The 22,414-nt window shown below is 44.6% G+C and overlaps 1 protein-coding gene across 1 annotated transcript in view; it reads left to right on the top strand.

The window, feature by feature from the left end:
- Positions 1-22,048, top strand: part of LOC135506529 (glycine receptor subunit alpha-3-like) — a 102,620-nt gene extending 80,572 nt beyond the window's left edge. Inside the window, exons 7-9 of the mRNA XM_064925888.1 lie at positions 13,224-13,438; positions 16,778-16,924; positions 21,664-22,048. Of these exons, the coding sequence (XP_064781960.1) occupies positions 13,224-13,438; positions 16,778-16,924; positions 21,664-21,984 (683 nt within the window). The 3' untranslated portion in view covers positions 21,985-22,048. The remainder of the gene's footprint in view (positions 1-13,223; positions 13,439-16,777; positions 16,925-21,663) is intronic.
- The last annotated feature ends 366 nt before the right edge of the window (positions 22,049-22,414 follow it).

The following is a 22,414-nucleotide window of genomic DNA, read 5'->3' on the forward strand; positions in this document are numbered from 1 at the left end:
GAGTTCATCCACAAGGGATTAACCATCTTCCTGGTTAAATAATGGTTAAGATAGGTGGAGTTAAATCTCTCTCTCTCTCGCCCGCTCTCGCGCTCTCTCTCTTTTTTCCACATCGAAATATAATGCTTGTACAGTAAGCTAATCCAATGTCTCGCGATATAAATGCTTGTGTCACCTCATACAGTCTGTTCTCCTCTGAAACTGTCAGCTAGCGATCCTTTTGCTGCAGGATTATTTTGCTGTGACAATCCTGGTCAAATTAAGATCCAACATCTGTATCTGGAGTAGCATGGGCCCTGAGCTCCCTATGAACCCTGGGTAAAACTCACTGAAGTGGCTAATAAGAAAGTGGAGAGACAGATGTAAAGCAGGTATTTTGAAGAGCCTGCAGTGATTGATAGCCTGTGGTTGTTCATCTAGTTGGATGTACTGATTTATAAGTGGCTCTGAATAAATGTATGGGTTAGATAGGAGGGTGTTTTTACATTATTTTCCTCTATGGTTGCAGACGCAGCATACAAAAAGGATTAAACGTACTGTAATTCAATCTAAGGGAATGTTCTCCTCTTTAACGGTATAACGGAGGTTGTGTGTCATCCTGTGATGACGAATCATGACAACCAATGTCACAAATCCCTCAACGTTTGTTTTGGTTTCAGATTTATTCATGTTAGGTTTGTTTTGCTTGTTTTTTTTCCTTCTCTGCTATACGAGTGGAGCGCTTGAACCCTGCCATCCCTCCCCCGCGTCTGTTAATGTTGTAAATTATATCCAGGGTAGAATCATCTCCCTCTCTCTGTCTCATAATCTTTTTAAAAGGATATCTGGCAAGTAAATAGACGTAACGGATGGTAGTGGGGGTGACATCCTAGATCTCTGCTGAGGCCCTGGAAAGCAGTCAGTGATGATTTCCTACTGTTCTACGAGGTTTTAATTCTAGATCCATGATTACTAGAACTGATATCCCCATTCATGTTGACGTTCTGTGATGAGTGATAATTCTGTTTCTATGGAGCTCAACTCACTTTGTCGGTTTAACACCGTCTGCTGCAGATGGTTGATCATCGTCAGTGGAAACGTGTCAGTCTAGTCAACAGAGACAAATATTTGATTTTTCACCAAGCGAGAGGAGGGGTGCCGAGGTAGTGCTGCAGAAGCCGTGTGTGGTGGTTGTGTTTTGGTGCCAAGCATTGGAGCCCTGCCATGTTTGTTTGGTTACACTGTGAATGGCTGTGAGCAGTTAATGGCTGTGAACAGTTAATGGCTGTTAATGGCTGTGAACAGTTAATGGCTGTGAACAGTTAATGGCTGGAACAGTTAATGTTCAAAGCATTAGGAACACCTGCTCTTTCCATGACACAGGCTGACCAGGTGAATCCAGGTGAAAGCTATGATCCCTTATTTGATGTCACCTGTTAAATCCACTTCAATCAGTGTAGATGAAGGGGAGGAGACCGGTTATAGAAGGGTTTTTAAGCCTTGAGACAATTGAGACATGGATTGTGTGTGCTTCTTTTTTTATTTAACCTTTATTTGGACAGGGAAGACATTGACACCTAGGTCTCTTTTTCAAATGTGCCCTGTATGAGATATATACAGTACCAGTCAAAAGTGTAGACACACCTACTCATACTATTTTCTACATTGTAGGGGGAAAAGATCAATTGTTCGCCTCCTGTGGATTGTTGTTATCTATTGCCAGCAAAATATCCAGGTATTATTTTTCTGTAAATGGCCTAAAAGACAAGCTTTGTCTATAATGTCTCTGATTATCCAGCAAGTTTCCCTTATCAGCATCCAGACCAATATAATAGTGAATGGGCTTAGAAGTTATTTCAAAGAGATAGCCCACTTAAATAAAATGGTGATTAAATGCATCAATTATGGATTTTTTTTCCATAATGAGGCCAGTGAATACATTTGTTGTGGCAGAGAGGAAGTAGAACTCTTCAGGGATTTGACAGTTTTCCAGAATTTTGCCAGGTTCCCATTACAATCTGAAAGAGCAGTTACACAATAATCCGAATTTCCGCTTTTTATGTGTGCCGTTCAGAGGATGAATGGGCAAGACAATAGATTTCAGTGCCTTTGAACTCGGTATGGTAGTAGGTGCCAGGCGCACAGGTTTGAGGGTGTCAAGAACTGCAATGCTGCTGGGTTTTTCCACACACAACAATTTCCTGTGTGTATCAAGAATGGTCCACCACCAAAGGACATCCAGGCAACTTGACACAACTGTGGGAAGCATTGGAGTCAACATGGGCCAGCATCTGTGGAACTCTTTCGACACCTTGTAGAGTCCACGCCCCGAAGAATTGAGGTTGTTCTGAGGGCTAAAGGGAGTACAGGGTGGGTGCTCACCTCAATATTAGGAAGGTGTTCCTAATGTTTTATACACTCAGTGTATTTGTTTATTTACGCAGAATATGTACTGTTGAAGTTTATTGTACATAATTCAACTCCACAGCTGTTTCTGAAGCCGTGGTGCTTAACTTACAGCAACAGACATGAAAGTCCAATCCACCTATAGGGTGTCTCCAAACATACCCTAGTCTCAGTCTGTCATTCTGTGACCCTCAATAAGGTCTAGGCTTTTCTTTCTGCTTGATTTCTACTTGATTGAGATCCATGCTCTGTGTGTGTTGTGTGTTGTGTGTTGTGTGTTGTGTGTGTTCTTTCTGCTTTGTTGGCATCGACTTTGTGTCCAGACGGTGTGTACTATTTATCCCGCAGGAGATCAATAATTTACTGGGTCACTCTGGAGAGATGGACACTCTGTCAATCAGCTCAGTGGAGATGGCACGGCTGGGGTCACACACACAGCCGCGCATGGACGGAGGCCCTCACACAGGCACATACGCACATGATAGGGTCGAGCGCACTGCAGGCAGCGTTCGAGCTCTCTCTCACACACACACACACACACACACACACACACACACACACACACACACACACACACACACACACACACACACACACACACACACACACTGATTTGGCCCATTTATCTGTGATGGCCTTGTCTGCCATTCCCATGGCCTCATTTACTGTAATATTGCAGTTACTGAAAGAGCTTCTGAAGTGCTGTGGATCTGATTGATGGAAAGATTAGACACAGTCATGCATTATCCTTAATGAGAGATGATGGAGATGAATAACATTGGCAATAGGTCATTTTACTCTCTGTGAAGTTAACATCCATATTAGATTCACTCGCCTAGTTAAACTGACCCGACTAGTTAAATAAAGGTTAAATAAATAAAAATTCACTCAGTTAACCTATTGCAAACATGCGTTCTCAGAGCACCAGAATGCAGACTTGCTGTAGAGTATACAGCCCATCTTTATATTCTTCTTCAACACCTCTGCGTCAATGTTCTTCTGTTTGCCTGAACCACTCTCCCAAGCCAACCAGAGAGACGTTGTTTCCCGACAGCTTCCATTTAAACTCCAAGGCCAACTTCCTCCATTCTTTCCAGTCATAAAGGATGCTGCCTGAGGCAAAAGCGGTGCTCTGTCTGGCTCTGGTGAATGCCAGTGTGACATGTGTTTATGAAAAGGGAGACAGAGAGGAGAAAATGTACTCTACTGATGGGTTCAATGTTCCGTGCTTATAGACCACTCTCCATAGGCTACCATAGCATACCAGTCAGCCTTGTCAATCACACTGACTGGCCACAGTGTCTCCACGCTGGTGTCACAGGGGCATTGACCCACGCAATTCGAGGGTAGGCATCAAAACCGGCCAAGCCAATCAGGATGCAGAATCAGCAGCACTTCCTGTTTATTATTTGGTTTCTTCCTGTGTGTCCTGTTTATGTGTGTGTGAGCAGGCAGTGGGGTTACTTATGCTTGGTGACTACAGTACAGCATGGGAGTGTTATCCTCTATGGCATGGGCTCTTAACCTTTCTCAGCCTGGGACTCAAATGAGAAATTCTGTGTTTTCCTGGGACCCAAGCTTAAGAAAATGTGCAACTTTACGTAAATATCGATACATTTCATTGCCATTATGCCTAGAAAAATATGCAAGATAGACAAAAAATAAATAACAATGAAAATCCCATAAATCTTTTCATGTTTATTCTTCCCCATTAACAACACTCTTACATACCTGTCTAGGTTAGAACTGTTGCTGTTAAACACAACAATTCATTCTGAACGGGAATAAACAGATTGATCACATCACACACACACACAGGCTTTTTGATCGTGCAAACCTCAGTTACAGTACAGATAAAATAATTATCAGGCCTGCTGTACATCTTACTGTAGAAATGATAGTTGATAGAAAGTCTAGGTTGGAACTGTCGCTGTTAAAATATATATGTTTTATTCTGAACTGGAATAAACTGATTGATCACATCACACAGATGTAGACCAGAAAACACATACACACAGTCATAATGAGAGGTGTGTGGCTGGTTGAAGTTAACAAGTAGGTCTATTCTGGACTCAGTTTTTGACAGTACAACACTGAGGTGATGCTCAGCATTGACACTGTTTCTGTACTTGAGAGCCCTGACATGCATAGGTATGTGGTGCCAAACTGGATCAGAACATCTACTGCTTTCTCAGTCAGGCAGGAGACCACTTCCTGCTGTAGATGAACAACCCATAACTGTGTGAGTGTTTGCCCCAAAAAGCATCTTGCTTCAATCAGTTTATTCCCGTTCAAAATAAAAAGTATTACTTGTATTTTATCGGCAACAGTTCCAACCTAGACTTGTTTTCAACAAGAATTTCTACAGTAAAATGTACAGTAGGCCTGAATTTCTCATCTTCATCTGTACTGTTTCTTAGGGTTTTACTCTCAGTAGCTAGTTAGCTTGCTTTGGCTAACGTTGGCTATTAGCTGTGTAACGTTACAAGGCCAGGGGATTGTTTAAAAGATAAACTCACATCTACTACTATGAGAGATAGTCAAATCAAATCAAATTTTATTTGTCACATACACATGGTTGGCAGATGTTAATGCGAGTGTAGCGAAATGCTTGTGCTTCTAGTTCCGACAATGCAGTAATAACCAACAAGTAATCTAACTAACAATTCCAAAACTACTGTCTTATACACAAGTGTAAGGGGATAAAGAATATGTACATAAAGATATATGAATGAGTGATGGTCCAGAGCAGCATAGGCAAGATACAGTAGATGGTATCGAGTACAGTATATACATATGAGATGAGTATGTAAACAAAGTGGCATAGTTAAAGTGGCTAGTGATACATGTATTACATAAGGATGCAGTAGATGATATAGAGTACAGTATATACGTATACATATGAGATGAATAATGTAGGGTATGTAAACATTATATTAGGTAGCATTGTTTAAAGTGGCTAGTGATATATTTTACATCATTTCCCATCAATTCCCATTATTAAAGTGGCTGGAGTTGAGTCAGTGTGTTGGCAGCAGCCACTCAATGTTAGTGGTTGCTGTTTAACAGTCTTATGGCCTTGAGATAGAAGCTGTTTTTCAGTCTCTCGGTCCCAGCTTTGATGCACCTGTACTGACCTCGCCTTCTTAATGATAGCGGGGTGAACAGGCAGTGGCTCGGGTGGTTGTTGTCCTTGATGATCTTTATGGCCTTCCTGTAACATCGGGTGGTGTAGGTGTCCTGGAGGGCAGGTAGTTTGCCCCCGGTGATGCGTTATGCTCCATTATTTCTGCTGTTATAAAATGACAACAATGTCTTGTTAGTTGACTTACTTTCCCACTTTCGAAGCAGTTTCCTGAAGCATTCTGCCCTGTTCTGAAAGAACTCCCTGGGTTTACCATCATGCTGTGGATGTTTGGTCAAGACGTGTCGTTTTATTAATATTGTTCGTTTTGAGAGACTCATTACTAAGCACTTCCCCACACAAAACACATTGTGGGCGCTCCTCGTTATTCCTCAAAGTTTGTATGAAAGTGACAAAAAGTCAACACTGTATTTGCGTTTCATGACGATTGAGCTCAGGCAGAACTTGTGAGTTCTAGCATGAGTCTATTTCATGACAGCGGTGACTGATGGCGACTGGGAATAACAAGTCAGTGGCTTGAACGACAGCGCTGCAGCGTGCGGAATTATCTTAAATAAAACTGCAGAAAAAAATCTGGTGAACCGCGAAGCACAAGGGCATCTCCCTCTACGTCTCCCTCTCCCTCTCCTACTGGCGCAGCTGCCAAACTGAGCAGAGACCGCTGCTAAGGAGAGAGCGCACTGAGCCGAGAGCACAGTTGCACTTGGCCAAATCAAATCCAGTAATTAATGAAATATTTATACGTTATTTGGGTCGTGACCCATACTTTAAGAAACACTGCTCTATGGGGCTTACACGCTAGCCTCCCAGCTGCCTGACTGGCTGCACTCCTTGGCTTGTTGTGATTGCAAACATACATATACAGACACACACCATACACAGGGATGCTGGCCCATGTGCCCATTGTGTCAGGTTGGCCTGATGTCCTTTGGTTGGTGGACCATTCTTTATACACACGGGAAACTGCCATACTACTACTACTACTACCATACTCTGTTCAAAGGCACTTAAATCTTTTGTCCTGCCCATTCACCCTCTGAATGGCACACATACATAATCCATGTCTCAATTGTCTCAAGGCTTAAAAATCCTTCTTCAACAGGTCTCCTACCCTTCATCTACACTGATTGAAGTGGATTTAACAAGTGACATCAATAAGGAATCATATATTTCACCTGGATCCACCTGGTCAGTCTGTCATGGAAAGAGCAAGTGTTCTTAATGTTTGGTATAGTCAGTGGAGACCTACAATTGATTCCCATTCAAACGTCTAGTTCCCAAGCCTAACCCTAAACCTCACCCCTAACCCTAATTTTAAACCTAACCTTAAAATAGCATTTTTTACAAGTGAGGACTGGCAAAATGTCCCCACTTCTCTGAATTTTTGTTGGTTTACTATTCTTTTGAGTGCTTTCGGTACTCACAGTGATAGTAAGATGTGTACATGCGCACACACACACCACACATCAGTACACTGAGGTTGTGTCTACACTTCACACTTACATGCGACTTCTGCTATCAGAATGTGAAGATCACATTGAATAGACGGGTCTAGACGCACAAAAGTGGCTTTGTGGTGTGATTGTGTTCAGATCTGTCTGACCACTTCAGGAGCTGGTCAGGGATGCATTGTGTGTGGATTTCTCCTCAGTCTGGACACAGTCAGGCTAACGAAAGTGCATACAGTGGGCGACATCATCAGCACTCCTTCCACAAGTCTCCAGAAAATGTGTGTTTTGGGACCGAGAGACACCTTTTCATTATAACGTTGGAAGAAATGCTATCCAGCTAGCTAAAAATATTTTTGGTTTTGCTAGAGTTATGCTAACCCGTTTGCAATCCCTTTAGTGTTGCTTGCTAGCTAGACACAGAGGTTAGCTGGTTAGTTTGCTACAGTAGTTAACTACTGCCGTCAGGTGTGGTTGTTGTGTTACTATCATATTTAGCCTATTCCACCATTTGTAGAATACATACTGGCATTTGAATATAGCGTGTTTGGAATTCCATGATCAGAATACTAAAGCTGCATGATCTGTCAAGCCTAGACATGGCCTGACACACACACACACATCTCTACTGCATGCCTCCTCTCCCTCAGAGACCTAGACCAGAAAGAGAAGGAACGGGGGAGCAGAAAGAGTCAGAGAAGAGGATGAAAAGAAAGGAAGACATTTGATATGATCAGAACCCAGCAGAGAGTGAGTGAGAGCAGAAGGAGTCGTTTGTGGGTGTTTTGTTGTAGGGCGGCGTCATGTGGTGTAGAGGTTATAGCAGTGACTCATGGGACTAGAGAAAGTGCATTAAGGGCCACGTGGCGTTTGGCCCTGAAAACCCAGCTGGCCATGGAATTCATTCAGAATTATTGCAGTATATTCCTCAAGAGACTACAGAGTCCTATTGTGAGAAATGAATAACGGTATCTATTCGGTACAGATATCAGTGAGGCAGGCCGTGTCCCAAAAGAGCCTATTCCCTATGTGGTGCACAACTTCTTACCAGAGCTTGGGTCAAAAGTAGTGCACTATAAAATCAATAGGGTTGCCATTTGGGACACAGTCATAGTTAACCTAGCTAATGGTCATGTCTCGGTTTTCTGTAGGCGAAGGAGAGTCGGACCAAAATGCGGCGTGGCTACAGGAGAGGAGGAAGGCTCTGGCAGTGCTAAACAGGCGGGAGACTCCGGCAGCGCAGGAGAGGAGGAAGACTCTGGCAGCGCTGAACAGGCGGGAGACTCTGGCAGCGCAGGAGAGGAGGAATGCTCTGGCAGCGCTGGAGAGGCGAGGCGCACTGTAGGTCTGATGCGTGGTGCTGGCACTGGTGGTACTGGGCCGAGGACACGCACAGGAAGCCTGGTGCGGGGAACTGCCACCGGAGGGCTGGTGTGTGGAGGTGGTACAGAGTAGACCGGACCGTGCAGGCGCACTGGAGCTCTTGAGCACCGAGCCTGCCCAACCTTACCTGGTTGAATACTCCAGGTCGCTCTGCCAGTGCGGCAAGGTGGAATAGCCCGCACTGGGCTATGCAGGCGAACTGGGGACACCGTGCGCAAGGCTGGTGCCATGTAAGCCGGCCCAAGGAGACCCACTGGGGACCAGATGCGTAGAGCCGGCTTCATGGCATTTGGCTCGACGCTCACTCTAGCCCGGCCGATACGCGGAGCTGGAATGTACCGCACCGGGCTATGCACCCGCACTGGGGACACCGTGCGCACCACAGCATAACACGGTGCCTGCCCGGTCTCTCTAGCCCCCGGTAAGCACAGGAAGTTGGCGTCAGTCTCCTACCTAGCGTCGCCATACTCCCTGTGAGCCCCCGCCCCCAAGAAATTTTTGGGGCTGACTCTCGGGCTTCCATCCGCGTCGCCGTGCTGCCTCCTCATACCAGCGCCTCTCCGCTTTAGCCGCCTCCAGTTCTTCCTTGGGGCGGCAATATTCTCCAGGCTGTGCCCAGGGTCCTTCTCCGTCTAGGATTTCTTCCCAAGTCCAGAAATCCTTATTACGCTGCTCCTGCTGCTGCCCGTTACCACGCCTCTTGGTCCTGTTGTGGTGGGTGATTCTGTCACGGTTTTCTGTAGGCGAAGGAGAGTCGGACCAAAATGCGGCGTGGCTATTGTGATTCATATTTTAATGAAACAAGGAAAAACACGAATCAATACGAAAACAACAAACGAAAACCGAAACAGCCTATACTGGTGCAAACTAACACACGACAGAAACAAGGCCATAAGGACAATCACCCACGAAACACTCAAAGAATATGGCTGCCTAAATATGGTTCCCAATCAGAGACAACGATAAACACCTGCCTCTGATTGAGAACCACTTCAGACAGCCATAGATTAACCTAGAACACCCCACTAAGCTACAATCCCAAATACCTGTGAAAAAACCCAAAGACAAAACACACCACATACAAAAACCCATGTCACACCCTGGCCTGACCAAATAGATAAAGAAAACTCAAAATACTAAGACCAGGGCGTGACAGGACAATTACATTTTATGTAATAAAATTAACATGGGAAATTGTCTCGCTCGTCCGATTCAAAAGGTCAACCATCCCTGAAATGAGCCAAAATCCAGAGACAAAAAATGTGAGGTTTCTTTCTGTCCATCCGGTCCATGTACAATGAAGTCTGTTTTACAAAACTGGTTTAAATAAACTGTTCCTCCATTGTCCACCCCAAGGCCTGCACTGACAGCTTGTCACAATTAATGCTCTGTGAGTGGCAAGGTGCTGTCAAGTTCCAGAACAGACACACACAGATGGACATACACACAGATGGACATACACACACAGATGGACATACACACACAGATCGACCTACACACACACACACAGATGGACATACACACACACAGATGGACATACACACACAGATGGACATACACACACAGATGGACATACACACACAGATGGGCATACACACACAGATGGGCATACACACACAGATGGGCATACACACACACAGATGGGCATACACACACAGATGGGCATACACACTCAGACGGCACACACCAACCTGGTCTTAGAGCATTTCATATTATTTTGTAAGAAAATCCGAGACACTAAAATTAGTATGATATGTTACGTTTTGTATGGTATGTATTATTTTGTGGATGTTCATCACCCATTTCAAATCAAATTGTATTGGTCACGAACACATGGTTATTGCGAGTGTAGTGAAATGCTTGTGCTTGTAGTTCCGACAGTGTAGCAATATCAACAAGTAATCTGACAATTCCACAACGAACTACCAAATACACACAAATCTAAGTAAAGGGATGGAATAAGAATATATACATATAAATATATGGATGAGCAATGACCGAGAGGTATAGGCAAGATGCAGTAGATGGTATAACAGTATATACATATGGGATGAGTAATGCAAGATATGTAAACATAATTATTCTTATTTGTTAGAGTGGCCAATGATTTCAAGTCTGTATGCAAGCAGCAGCCTCTCTGTGTTAGTGATGGCTGTTTATCAGTCTGATGGCCTTGAGATAGAAGCTGTTTTTCAGTCTCTCGGTCCCAGCTTTGATGCACCTGTACTGACCTCGCCTTCTGGATGGTAGCGTTGTGAACAGGCAGTGGCTCGGATGGTTGTTGTCCTTGATGATCTTTTTGGCCTTCCTGTGACATCGGGTGTTGCGCCTTCTTCACCACACTGTCTGTGTGCGTGGACCATTTCAGTTTGTCCATGATGTGTACGCCGAGGAACGTAAAACTTTCCACCTTCTCCACTGCTGTCCCGTCGATGTGGATAGGGGGGTGTTTCCTGAAGTCCACAATCTTCTCCTTTGTTTTGTTGATGTTGAGTGAGAGGTTGTTTTCCTGACACCACACTCCGATTGCCCTCACCTCCTCCCTATACCGTAGGCTGTCTCGTCATTGTTGGTGATCGAGCCTACTACTGTTGTGTCGTCTGCAAACTTGATGATCGAGTCAGAGGCGTGTATGACCACGCAGTCATGGGTGAACAGAGAGTACAGGAGGGAGCTGAGCACGCACCCTTTTCAATATTTTACCCAGATTTTAGGGGAGATGTAGAGAGGCATATTTAGTCAATACATTTTATTTTTATGTAGTCAGGAGGATACAGACAGCACAAGAGCTTAGATATCTTGATCTACTTCTCCAGAGTCAGATTAACTCGTGGATACCATTTTTATGTCTTTGAGTGCAGCGTTAACGCAATGACGAAGTCTATGGTAACTGCTAGCATGCTAGTAGATACCATAGACATCCAGTATTGCACTAATGCCAGTTAGCATTGGCGCTTAAAACTGCCTCTAACGTCCTTCCTACTGGATGCCGAGATATAAAGATGGCATCCATGAGTTCATCTGAGCCGACTCATCGCCAAAATCCCTAAGTATCCTTTTAAGTATAATGAGTGCGGCTGTAATTGCAGGAAAACGCTGTCTTCAGGATGTGGTTTTTTTGTGTGCAAAATTCACCAACTCCCAGACTGGGGGGCCTTGTCCCCCTCCAGATCACCCACCAGCCATCCAATGTACTTTGTGTCCCCTGAGATGTTTGGGGTGCATGACGCCCCTGTCTGTTAGGCTATAGTAAACAAACACTACAGGAGGGAAGGCATTTCTTCAAAGTTGTGTGGGTCGTTGCATTGTATTGCTCACTAACCCCACTGACTTCATCCTTTTGAAGCGACTATTATAGAGGGATTTATTCTCAAGGGAAATATTGAGGCTGGCAGAATCCTTTGCAATGCAATATCTCAAAGGTCAAAGGTTTACTTTATGGAAATAATGGCTTCATTCAAGTGCATTGACTCTGTACATTCATTTCAGTGCATTGGGTTCATATGTTTATTTGAGTCCATTGGATATACATACATTTTAGTAAATTGAGAGAATTTGTGTGTTGGGTACATATGTTTACTAGAGTGCATTGGGTGCATGTGCTGATCACATATGTAGGAGAACAGGCCCAGGGGCGTGCTTTGGGCAAAGTGACCACTCAACTCCTAGTATTAACTTAAGGGGGCTGAATAATTTTGCACGCCCAATTTTTCAGTTTTTAATTTGTTAAAAAAGTTTGAAATATCCAATAAATGTCGTTCCACTTCATGATTGTGTCCCACTTGTTGTTGATTCTTCACAAAAAAATACAGTTTTATATCTTTATGTTTGAAGCCTGAAATGTGGCAAAAGGTCGCAAAGTTCAAGGGGGCCGAATACTTTCTCAAAGGCACTGTATCGCTCCAGTGTTTAATTGCTATATTGTAATTATTTCGCCACTATGACCTATTTATTGCCTTTACCTCCCTTATCTTATCTCATTTGCACACATCGTATATACACTTTTTCTATTGTGTTATTGACTGTATGTTTGTTTATTCCATGTGTAATTCTGTGTTGTTGTTTGTGTCACACTGTTTTGCTTTATCTTGGCCAGGTCACAGTTGTAAATGAGAACTTGTTCTCAACTAGCCTACCTGGTTAAATAAAGGTGAAATCAAATTTTACACATAATAAATCTGTGGGGACGTCGTCTATACACTTATTGATTAAAACCGTGACTGACGTGGTAATCTCCTCAATGCTATTGGATACCGGAACATATCCCAGTCTGTGTGCTAGAAAACCAGTCTTGTAGCCTGGCGTCTGCCTCATCAGACCACTTCCGTATTGAGCGTGTCACTGGTAACCTATGAACTGAGGGTTGGGTGTGTGTGTGTGTGTGTGTGTTTGTGTGTGTGTGATGGTGGGGAGATCTGACAAAACGTTGACGCATCAAAGGCAGAGAGCATGACTGGCATTTTCATCTCAGGCCCATGCACTGAGCTTTGAGGATCAAGATAACCACAGCTGCGTGGACCGACTACATGGAGATTGATTTCAACTCCTCCACAGCTTTTGCATATTATATGGCTTGCTAGAATTGAGATTTTCTGAGAAGCCACGTGTGCAGTTTGTGTGTGGGCTTGTTTACATGTGCAGTATACGGTGTGTATGAGAGGAGGAAGGCTGACGTCTGTAAGATATGGTCGACAGAGAAACCTAATCGTCTCGGAAGGAGTACGCCTCATCTTGGCTATACACTTCCACGGTACGTTTCCAAGTATGTTATTCAGGCAGACTTTAACACGAAACAAAGGAAACATAGACGCTTGTCTCAGTCGCTCTCCTCCCCTTTGTCTCTCTCCTCCTCCTCCACACAGGGAAGTTCACGTGTATCGAGGTGCGATTCCACCTGGAGAGACAGATGGGCTACTACCTGATCCAGATGTACATCCCCAGCCTCCTCATCGTCATCCTCTCCTGGGTCTCCTTCTGGATCAACATGGACGCCGCGCCCGCCAGGGTGGCGCTGGGCATCACCACCGTGCTCACCATGACCACCCAGAGCTCCGGTTCTAGAACGTCTCTACCTAAGGTGGGTCGGGGGGGGGCAGAGTGTGTGAGAGTGTGTGTGTGGGTTGGCAGGAGAGTGTGTTGTGTACATCACCGCTGGTGCTCGCGCAAAAAGGTGTCCCTCCTTCAGGACTGACTGTCCGTTGGTGATTTATGGTCTAGGTACAGGGTGACTTTTTCCTGTTTGCTTAACGGAGGGTTGCAGAGATCATACGAGATTGAATGTGTTGCATCGTTTATACACCTAACTGATCTCAAATAGACTGTATAAAGAGTTACCTAAGGAGAGATATCCATGAAGACATTTTAAATATAAGCGATGTTCTGAGATATATGTTAAATGCCCCTGCTGGTGTTCAGAGACTTTCTGTCTACATGGAGCATCTCGGTACTGTTTAATACATCTCCTCCCAAAGGGCCTGTGTACATATGTTTGGTATTCGCCCATGTAGAAGAACAAAATACTGGCACTTACTTGTTAAATGACAAGTTCAGTATTTTTAGACTTTACTGTAAAACCGAGGATACAATTTTCTCCTGGGCCATAGACTACTGTCAAGGTTAACATTTAAAATAAATCTACATTTAAAAACTATACCTAACGTGTCCTTTTACCCTTGAGTAGTATTTAGTGTTCTGTATGTGCTAAAGAATAATGCAGCATAGTGTATGGAATGTTCCGTCACGTAACTAATTCAGCAAGAAGACATTTTTACACCGTCATGATATCAGTGATTGCATATCGATCTCCTTGCAAGATAAAATGGTAGCATCATGACAGACTAAATGTTAAAGGTTCAATGCATCTGTTACCTCCAATATCAAACTTCTGGGTTAACAATTAAAAGAATATCCTCTTAGCAAAGTTCCATTTCTCAAGCAAGGATTTCGCTAGGACTGTCTGGGAGTGGGTCTGAGTGGGGAGGGGGAAACTGAAAACTAACTGTTATTGGCAGAGAGGCTTTGAACTCTCTTTCTTATTGGTCTATTAACTCATTTACCACCTGGTGATGTCACCAGAGATGCTATAACGCCATCCCACCAAAACAGGCTGTAATTCCAGGTGTTCTTTTCAAGCAGCTCTTACACTAACAGGGCATTATCATCATTTTCACAATTTCACGGCATTATTCCAACCTATCAAGCTAAAAACAACTAAATACTCCATGACACATATTTGATATATACATGTATTATGTATTCTCATACACTCCTAACATACTCCAGATTATGTAACAGCATCGATCCAATCTCTGTGAAATGACAACATAAAACAAGCTGCAAACTTGGCCAGACAGTTGAAATTCTATGAAATTCTGCCAGATAATGTCAGACTATTCATTCTCCCAACTCCTTGGTCTCCGTCTGTCTGTCGGTCGGTCTGTCGGTCTGTCTGTCGGTCTGTCTCTGCTCTCTGACTGTGTGACTATGGCTTTCTGTCTGTCTGTCTGTCTGTCTGTCTGTCTGCTCTCTGACTGTGTGACTGTGACTTTCTGTCTGTCTGTCTGTCTGTCTGTCTGTCTGTCTGTCTCTGCTCTCTGACTGTGTGACTGTGACTTTCTGTCTGTCTGTCTGTCTGTCTGTCTGCTCTCTGACTGTGTGACTGTGACTTTCTGTCTGTCTGTCTGTCTGTCTGTCTGTCTGTCTGTCTGTCTGTCTGTCTGTCTGTCTGTCTGTCTCTGCTCTCTGACTGTGTGACTGTGACTTTCTGTCTGTCTGTCTGTCGGTCTGTCTCTGCTCTCTGACTGTGTGACTATGACTGTCTGTCTGTCTGTCTGTCTGTCTGTCTGTCTGTCTGTCTGTCTGTCTGTCTCTGTCTGTCTGTCGGTCTGTCTCTGCTCTCTGACTGTGTGACTATGACTTTCTGTCTGTCTGTCTGTCGGTCTGTCTCTGCTCTCTGACTGTGTGACTGTCTGTCTGTCTGTCTGTCTGTCTGTCTGTCTGTCTGTCTGTCTGTCTCTGCTCTCTGACTGTGTGACTGTGACTGTCTGTCTGTCTCTCTGTGACTTTGTCTCCGTCTGTCGGTCTGTCTGTCTGTCTGTCTGTCTCTGCTCTCTGACTGTGTGACTGTGACTTTCTGTCTGTCTGTCTGTCTGTCTGTCTGTCTCTGCTCTCTGACTGTGTGACTGACTTTGTCTCCTGTCTGTCTGTCTATCTGTCTGTCTCTCTGTGACTTTGTCTCTGTCTGTCGGTCTGTCTGTCTGTCTGTCTGTCTGTCTGTCTGTCTCTGCTCTCTGACTGTGTGACTGTGACTTTCTGTCTGTCTGTCTGTCTGTCTGTCTGTCTGTCTGTCTCTGCTCTCTAACTGTGTGACTGTGACTTTCTGTCTGTCTGTCCGTCTGTCTGTCTCTGCTCTCTGACTGTGTGACTGTGACGTGGTCTCCTGTCTGTCTGTCTGTCTGTCTGTCTGTCTGTCTGTCTGTCTCTGCTCTCTAACTGTGTGACTGTGACTTTCTGTCTGTCTGTCTGTCTGTCTGTCTGTCTCTGCTCTCTGACTGTGACTGTCTGTCTGTCCGTCTGTCTGTCTCTGCTCTCTGACTGTGTGACTGTGACTTTCTGTCTGTCTGTCTGTCTGTCTGTCTGTCTCTGCTCTCTAACTGTGTGACTGTGACTTTCTGTCTGTCTGTCTGTCTGTCTCTGCTCTCTGACTGTGACTTTCTGTCTGTCTGTCCGTCTGTCTGTCTCTGCTCTCTGACTGTGTGACTGTGACGTGGTCTCCTGTCTGTCTGTCTGTCTGTCTGTCTGGTCTGTCTGTCTGTCTGTCTGTCGGTCTGTCTCTGCTCTCTGACTGTGTGACTGACTTTGTCTCCTGTCTGTCTGTCTATCTGTCTGTCTCTCTGTGACTTTGTCTCCGTCTGTCGGTCTGTCTGTCTGTCTGTCTCTGTCTGTCTGTCTGTGACTGTCTGTCTGCTCTCTGACTGTGTGACTGTGACTTTCTGTCTGTCTGTCTGTCTGTCTGTCTGTCTGTCTGTCTCTGCTCTCTGACTGTGTGACTATGACTTTGTCTCCGTCTGTCTGTCGGTCTGTCTCTGACTGTGTGACTGTGACGTGGTCTCCTGTCTGTCTGTCTGTCTGTCTGTCTGTCTGTCTGTCTGTCTGTCTGTCTGTCTCTAACTGTGTGACTGTGACTTTCTGTCTGTCTGTCTGTCTGTCTGTCTGTCTGTCTCTGCTCTCTGACTGTGTGACTATGACTTTGTCTCCGTCTGTCTGTCGGTCTGTCTCTGACTGTGTGACTGTGACGTGGTCTCCTGTCTGTCTGTCTGTCTGTCTGTCTGTCTGTCTGTCTGTCTGTCGGTCTGTCTGTCGGTCTGTCTCTGCTCTCTGACTGTGTGACTGTGACTTTGTCTCTCTGGTGTTATAGGTGTCCTATGTGAAGGCCATCGACATCTGGATGGCGGTGTGTCTGCTCTTTGTATTCTCCGCTCTGCTCGAGTACGCCGCCGTCAACTTTGTCTCCAGGCAACACAAGGAACTCTTAAGACTCCGCCCGCGGAGAACGAAGAAGAAGGTAACGTTTACAGACCAATCTAGAACACGTTCTTCGAATCAGAGCGTGAACAAATAACTCCGTGCAACAATGACTGCATATTGCCGTTATGGTCTGGTTCCTTAAGGAGCTCTGAGGCTGAAGTAAGAGGTCACAAAGCACTGATGAATAACTCATATCTCAATGCTTTAGCCACTAACAAATAATGAAACAAGCAATTCTATAGTTCACAGATATATCTATCTCAGACATGCACTGAGTATAACCAAACATTAGAAACCTAACAAATAATGAAACAAGCAATTCTATCCTTCACAGATATATCTTTCTCAGACATACAGTACATGTACACTAAGTACACCAGGCATCAGGGACACCTTCCCCTTTTGCCCTCAGAACAGCCTCAATTCGCCGTGACTTTACAAGGTGCCAAAACCGTTCCACAGGGATGCTGGCCCGTGTTGACTCCAATGCTTCCCACAGTTGTGTCAAGTTGGCTGGATGTCCTTTGGGTGGTGGACCATTCTTGATACGCATGGGAAACTGTCGAGTGTGAAAAACCCAGCAGGGTTGCATTTCTTGACACAAACCATTGCACCTGGCACCTACTACCATACCCTGTTCAAAGTCACTTAAATATTTTGCCTTGCCCATCTTTTGCCTTGGCACACATACACAATCCATGTCTCAGTTGTCTCAATACTTAAAAATCCTTCTTTAAACTGTCTCCTCCCCTTCATCTACACTGAAGTGGAATTAACAAGTGACATCAATAAGGGGTCATAGCTTTCACCTGGATTCACCTGGTCAGTCTATATCATGGAACGAGCAGGTGTTCCTAATTATTGCTGAGGGTTTATACCATAAATTGTATTATATTGGATTGCTAATGTGAAGGGCTTGTAGCACTGTAGCAAACCACAACTAGTTGTGTCAAAATCCATGAAACAAGCAGTGTAACATGAAATGTTGTCTGAAGACTGTCTGAGGATGTTGAGAAATGTCAAAAGATGAGGTTGACAGAGGAGCTCTGGGAATTAGTTGGCCAAGAATGTGACTTGACGGATGTGGGGGCGGCTTAGTGGCCTTGACTCTGTGGTTAATTGGGTTTCTGGCCTTTTGGACATTTTAAAAGATTAAGACGGAAAAGTCCAATTATACGCTGTCTGTCACTAAATCGGGCCCTAGCTTGGACTCTGGGCCTGGGTCAGATATATCATGTCTCTATGGTCAAAAGGCTTGCTTATTTAGGTTATTGAAGCTATTTATCCAGGCAATTCAGTTGCGAACAAATTCTTACTCATGAAAGTAGACTATAGAAAGTTAGCATAATCTTTGTATTCTGACACAAAGTAAAAGTTGAGGCACAACAGCAAAGCAACTTCCCCAACAGGTGCAATGTTCTACCATCCACCTTTGAGTCAACACTGCTCCCCGGTGGCCATATACTGTTACTACACCAACCTGTGGTACACCAAGGATAAAACTTCCAATGTTTACTTCGACATGTTTACTACAAAGCTTCCTGAAGGACAGAACGGGTCAGTGTCTGAACATTTGGCTGATGTCTGTGTTTCTTCCTATCCCTCATCCATTAATATAAAATGGAGACATACAAAAAAGACTGCCTCTCTCTGTACCAGGGGAAAAGGCAATTTGCTTTATACTGTGTGTATTTTTACCAAGGGAATACTCAGGCCAATAAAATCAAAGAGATGGAGGGAAATCTGTATAGAACACGATGAGATAAAGATGAATGAACACTGCTGGTAACCAAGAGGAGGAAAAAGTCACTAAGTGGATAGGGGTCATTGTCAATTCAAACATGCAGGGCTCAGCCTTTCTCTAACTAACTTGAGGTAACGAACTTGTCTAGAAGTCAAATACCAACACACACACACAAAAATTATGTTATGTTCAATTTCAGCTCGCCCAGTTTCTTAAAGCAAGGCACAATGTGTTTCTGGCATATCCACAGGGTTTCAGGCATATCCACAGGGTTTCAGGCATATCCACAGGGTTTCAGTCATATCCACAGGGTTTCAGGCATATCCACAGGGTTTCAGGCATATCCACAGGGTTTCAAGCATATCCACAGGGTTTCAGTCATATCCACAGGGTTTCAAGCATATCTACAGGGTTTCAGGCATATCCACAGGGTTTCAAGCATATCTACAGGGTTTCAGGCATATCCACAGGGTTTCAAGCATATCCACGGCGTTTCAGGCATATCCACGGCGTTTCAGGCATATCCACAGGGTTTCTGGCATATCCACAGGGTTTCAAGCATATCCACAGGGTTTCAGGCATATCCACAGGGTTTCAGGCATATCCACAGGGTTTCAAGCATATCCACAGGGTTTCAGGCATATCCACAGGGTTTCAGGCATATCCACAGGGTTTCAGGCATATCCACGGCGTTTCAGGCATATCCAAGGCGTTTCAGGCATATCCACAGGGTTTCAAGCATATCTACAGGGTTTCAGGCATATCCACGGCGTTTCAGGCATATCCACAGGGTTTCAAGCATATCCACAGGGTGTCAGGTATATCCTTGGCGTTTCAGGCATATCCAAGGCGTTTCAGGCATATCCACAGGGTGTCAGGTATATCCTTGGCGTTTCAGGCATATCCACAGCGTGTCAGGCATATCCACAGCGTGTCAGGCATGTCCACAGCGTGTCAGGCATATCCACAGCGTTTCAGGCATATCCACAGCGTTTCAGGCATATCCACAGGGTTTCAGGCATATCCACAGGGTTTCAGGTATATCCACAGGGTTTCAGGCATATCCACAGGGTTTCAGGCATATCCACAGGGTTTCAGGTATATCCACAGGGTTTCAGGCATATCCACATGGTTTCAGGCATATCCACAGGGTTTCAGGCATATCCACATGGTTTCAGGCATATCCACAGTGAATTCCTCTATATTGCATGATTCTCATCATCATTTTAGTACTTTGTTTGTTTATGTTTTCCATTTGCATGCTTCTCCTGTGATGAAAGAATGGTGATGAGGATCACTCCATTGATCCCAATGAGCTGGCTGAGTCATTGAGACGCTTTCATGGTTTGAGAAACAACGACACGCCCATATATGGATCTATGGGCCACATCTACAATTCCTCTTGACGGGGTAAAGAACATTAGGACCCAGCTATAAGAACCCCGCACTCCATCTGGTCATACGTTTGTGTGTTTGTGTTTCTTGTAGTTGTGTGCTGTTCCTCTGCTGTTTGTCGTTGTTGGTGTTCTCTCCATATTCATATTGATTTTCACACCTAAGTATGAGAGCTTTACAAAGACAGCATAGAAACAGACATGTAGTTTTTATTTTATTTTACAGTATTTCATCAAAGAGAATGTGTTGTTAAAATGTGTGGTAATTAAATCTCCCCTGGAATCAGATGACCTTGTGGATCCCATTTTTATATCTCTGCATCCAGTATGAAGGAAGTTGGAGGTGGTTTTGCGAGCCAATGCTAACTACTGACTGGACGCCTATGGTAAAAGCTAGCATGCTAAACGTTACCATAGAAGTCTAGTCATTGTGCTAGCGCCAGTTAGCAACTTCCTTCAAACTGCATGAAGAGGCGTAAAAATGGTCTCCAGTTCATCTGACTCTTGAGAAGTGGAAAAAGGGCTTCATTGCCGATTTCCCGAAGTATCCCTTTAAGCATAATGTGACTCACAATGCTGATGTAGTGACTCATTGACTCTGTGACATTCTTCATTACACTAATGGCATTCCATTATTCTTCATAATGTGTTTAATGTCATAATGGCCTGTTGTCAACTTGTCACACACACACACACTCCCTGTTTTCACTCCCAGTTCCTTGTTCCTTTCAGTTGGTGTTGCTGTTTGTTTGTTTTTATTTCCCTTTTATTTCCCTCTGTAGAAATTACATTTCAGCCTGGAAATAAGGAAAATATCCAAACATTTCCTGCTTTCCTATTTTTCCCTCATGTCAACATATCATTTGTTGTTCATTGTGAATTCGCTCATGGAAAAATGATTGCTCAACTCGTATTGATCCTGTTTTCATTCCATTGAAATCATTTCCATATTGGTCATGTCAAATAAAACGATCACGTGCAGGGCTTTGTTTGTGCATAGGCCAAAGGTTATACCCCTTCATTCATATGATGTCAATTGCTTATTAAAGAGAATTTCCAGTTCTGAGCTCTTTTTTTTCGACCCTAGTTTTGACATTTGAGGGAAAAGCCCAGGGGGTTGCATGAGTGGTGGCGACTCTAAAGGGTACAGGAATTAGTAGGTGTGAGGGGTGTTTCCTAGGATAACACCAGAGGCATTATGGGTTATAAAAACAATAATAGACAAGAGGTTTTAAGCAAGGTCTCATGACGCACAAATCACTCCATGTTCTTGTTGCACTTTGATAGATTTATTGCGTTAGGGAGAATAGGCATTGACTCAACATGAAGTCAAAGGCTGGAGTTTAGTTGAAGGCCAGTTTATTTGGAGTGTTAGCAGGAGGGAGACTGAAGTGTACTTGGCTGGGAGACTTAGTCAGCTTGTCATATTGCTGCTGCTGCTGTTGCTATGGCAAGCGATCCTCCATGGTTAAGAGAGGAGGGAGAGCAAGATCAATTGAGGGAGAGGGATGACATTTCAGTGTCCCTCTCTGGAGCACCTCAAGGCAGTCCATCGGGGGAGCCGTTCCCGTTCGGGGAGTTCATTCATCCTTGACCTGTGACCCCTATCTAACTAACTCCCGCCTTTCCTGTTCGTAGGACGACGACGTGAGGGAGAGCCGCCTCAGCTTCACCACCACGACCGGCGGTGGCGGCACTACTGTCAAGGACGGCACCATCCCCAAGGCCGCCAACAACGCCGCCACCACCCCGGGCAACACGGGGCCACAGCCCGCCCAGCAGCCCAAGAAGGACCCGGCCGCCAAGAGCCACGAAGAGATGAGAAAGCTGTTCATCGACCGCGCCAAGAAGATCGACACGGTATCGCGGGCGGGATTCCCCCTGGCCTTCCTGTTTTTTAACATTTTCTACTGGGTCCTGTACAAGATTCTCCGGGCTGAGGATGTGCACAAGGACTAGTACAGAACACTGCAGTACAGTAGGGTACAGTACAGTACAGTAGGGTACATTACAGTACAGTACAGTAGGGTACAGTACAGTACAGTAGGGTACATTACAGTACAGTAGGGTACATTACAGTACAGTACAGTACAGTAGGGTACATTACAGTACAGTAGGGTACATTACAGTACAGTAGGGTACAGTACAGTACAGTAGGGTACATTACAGTACAGTACAGTAGGGTACATTACAGTACAGTACAGTAGGGTACATTACAGTACAGTACAGTAGGGTACATTACAGTACAGTACAGTAGGGTACATTACAGTACAGTAGGGTACATTACAGTAGGGTACAGTACAGTAGGGTACAGTACAGTAGGGTACAGTACAGTACAGTAGGGTACATTACAGTACAGTAGGGTACATTACAGTACAGTATAGTACAG

Source organism: Oncorhynchus masou, chromosome 20, assembly GCF_036934945.1.
Source record: "Oncorhynchus masou masou isolate Uvic2021 chromosome 20, UVic_Omas_1.1, whole genome shotgun sequence".
In the NCBI taxonomy this organism is placed as follows: Eukaryota; Metazoa; Chordata; class Actinopteri; order Salmoniformes; family Salmonidae; genus Oncorhynchus; species Oncorhynchus masou.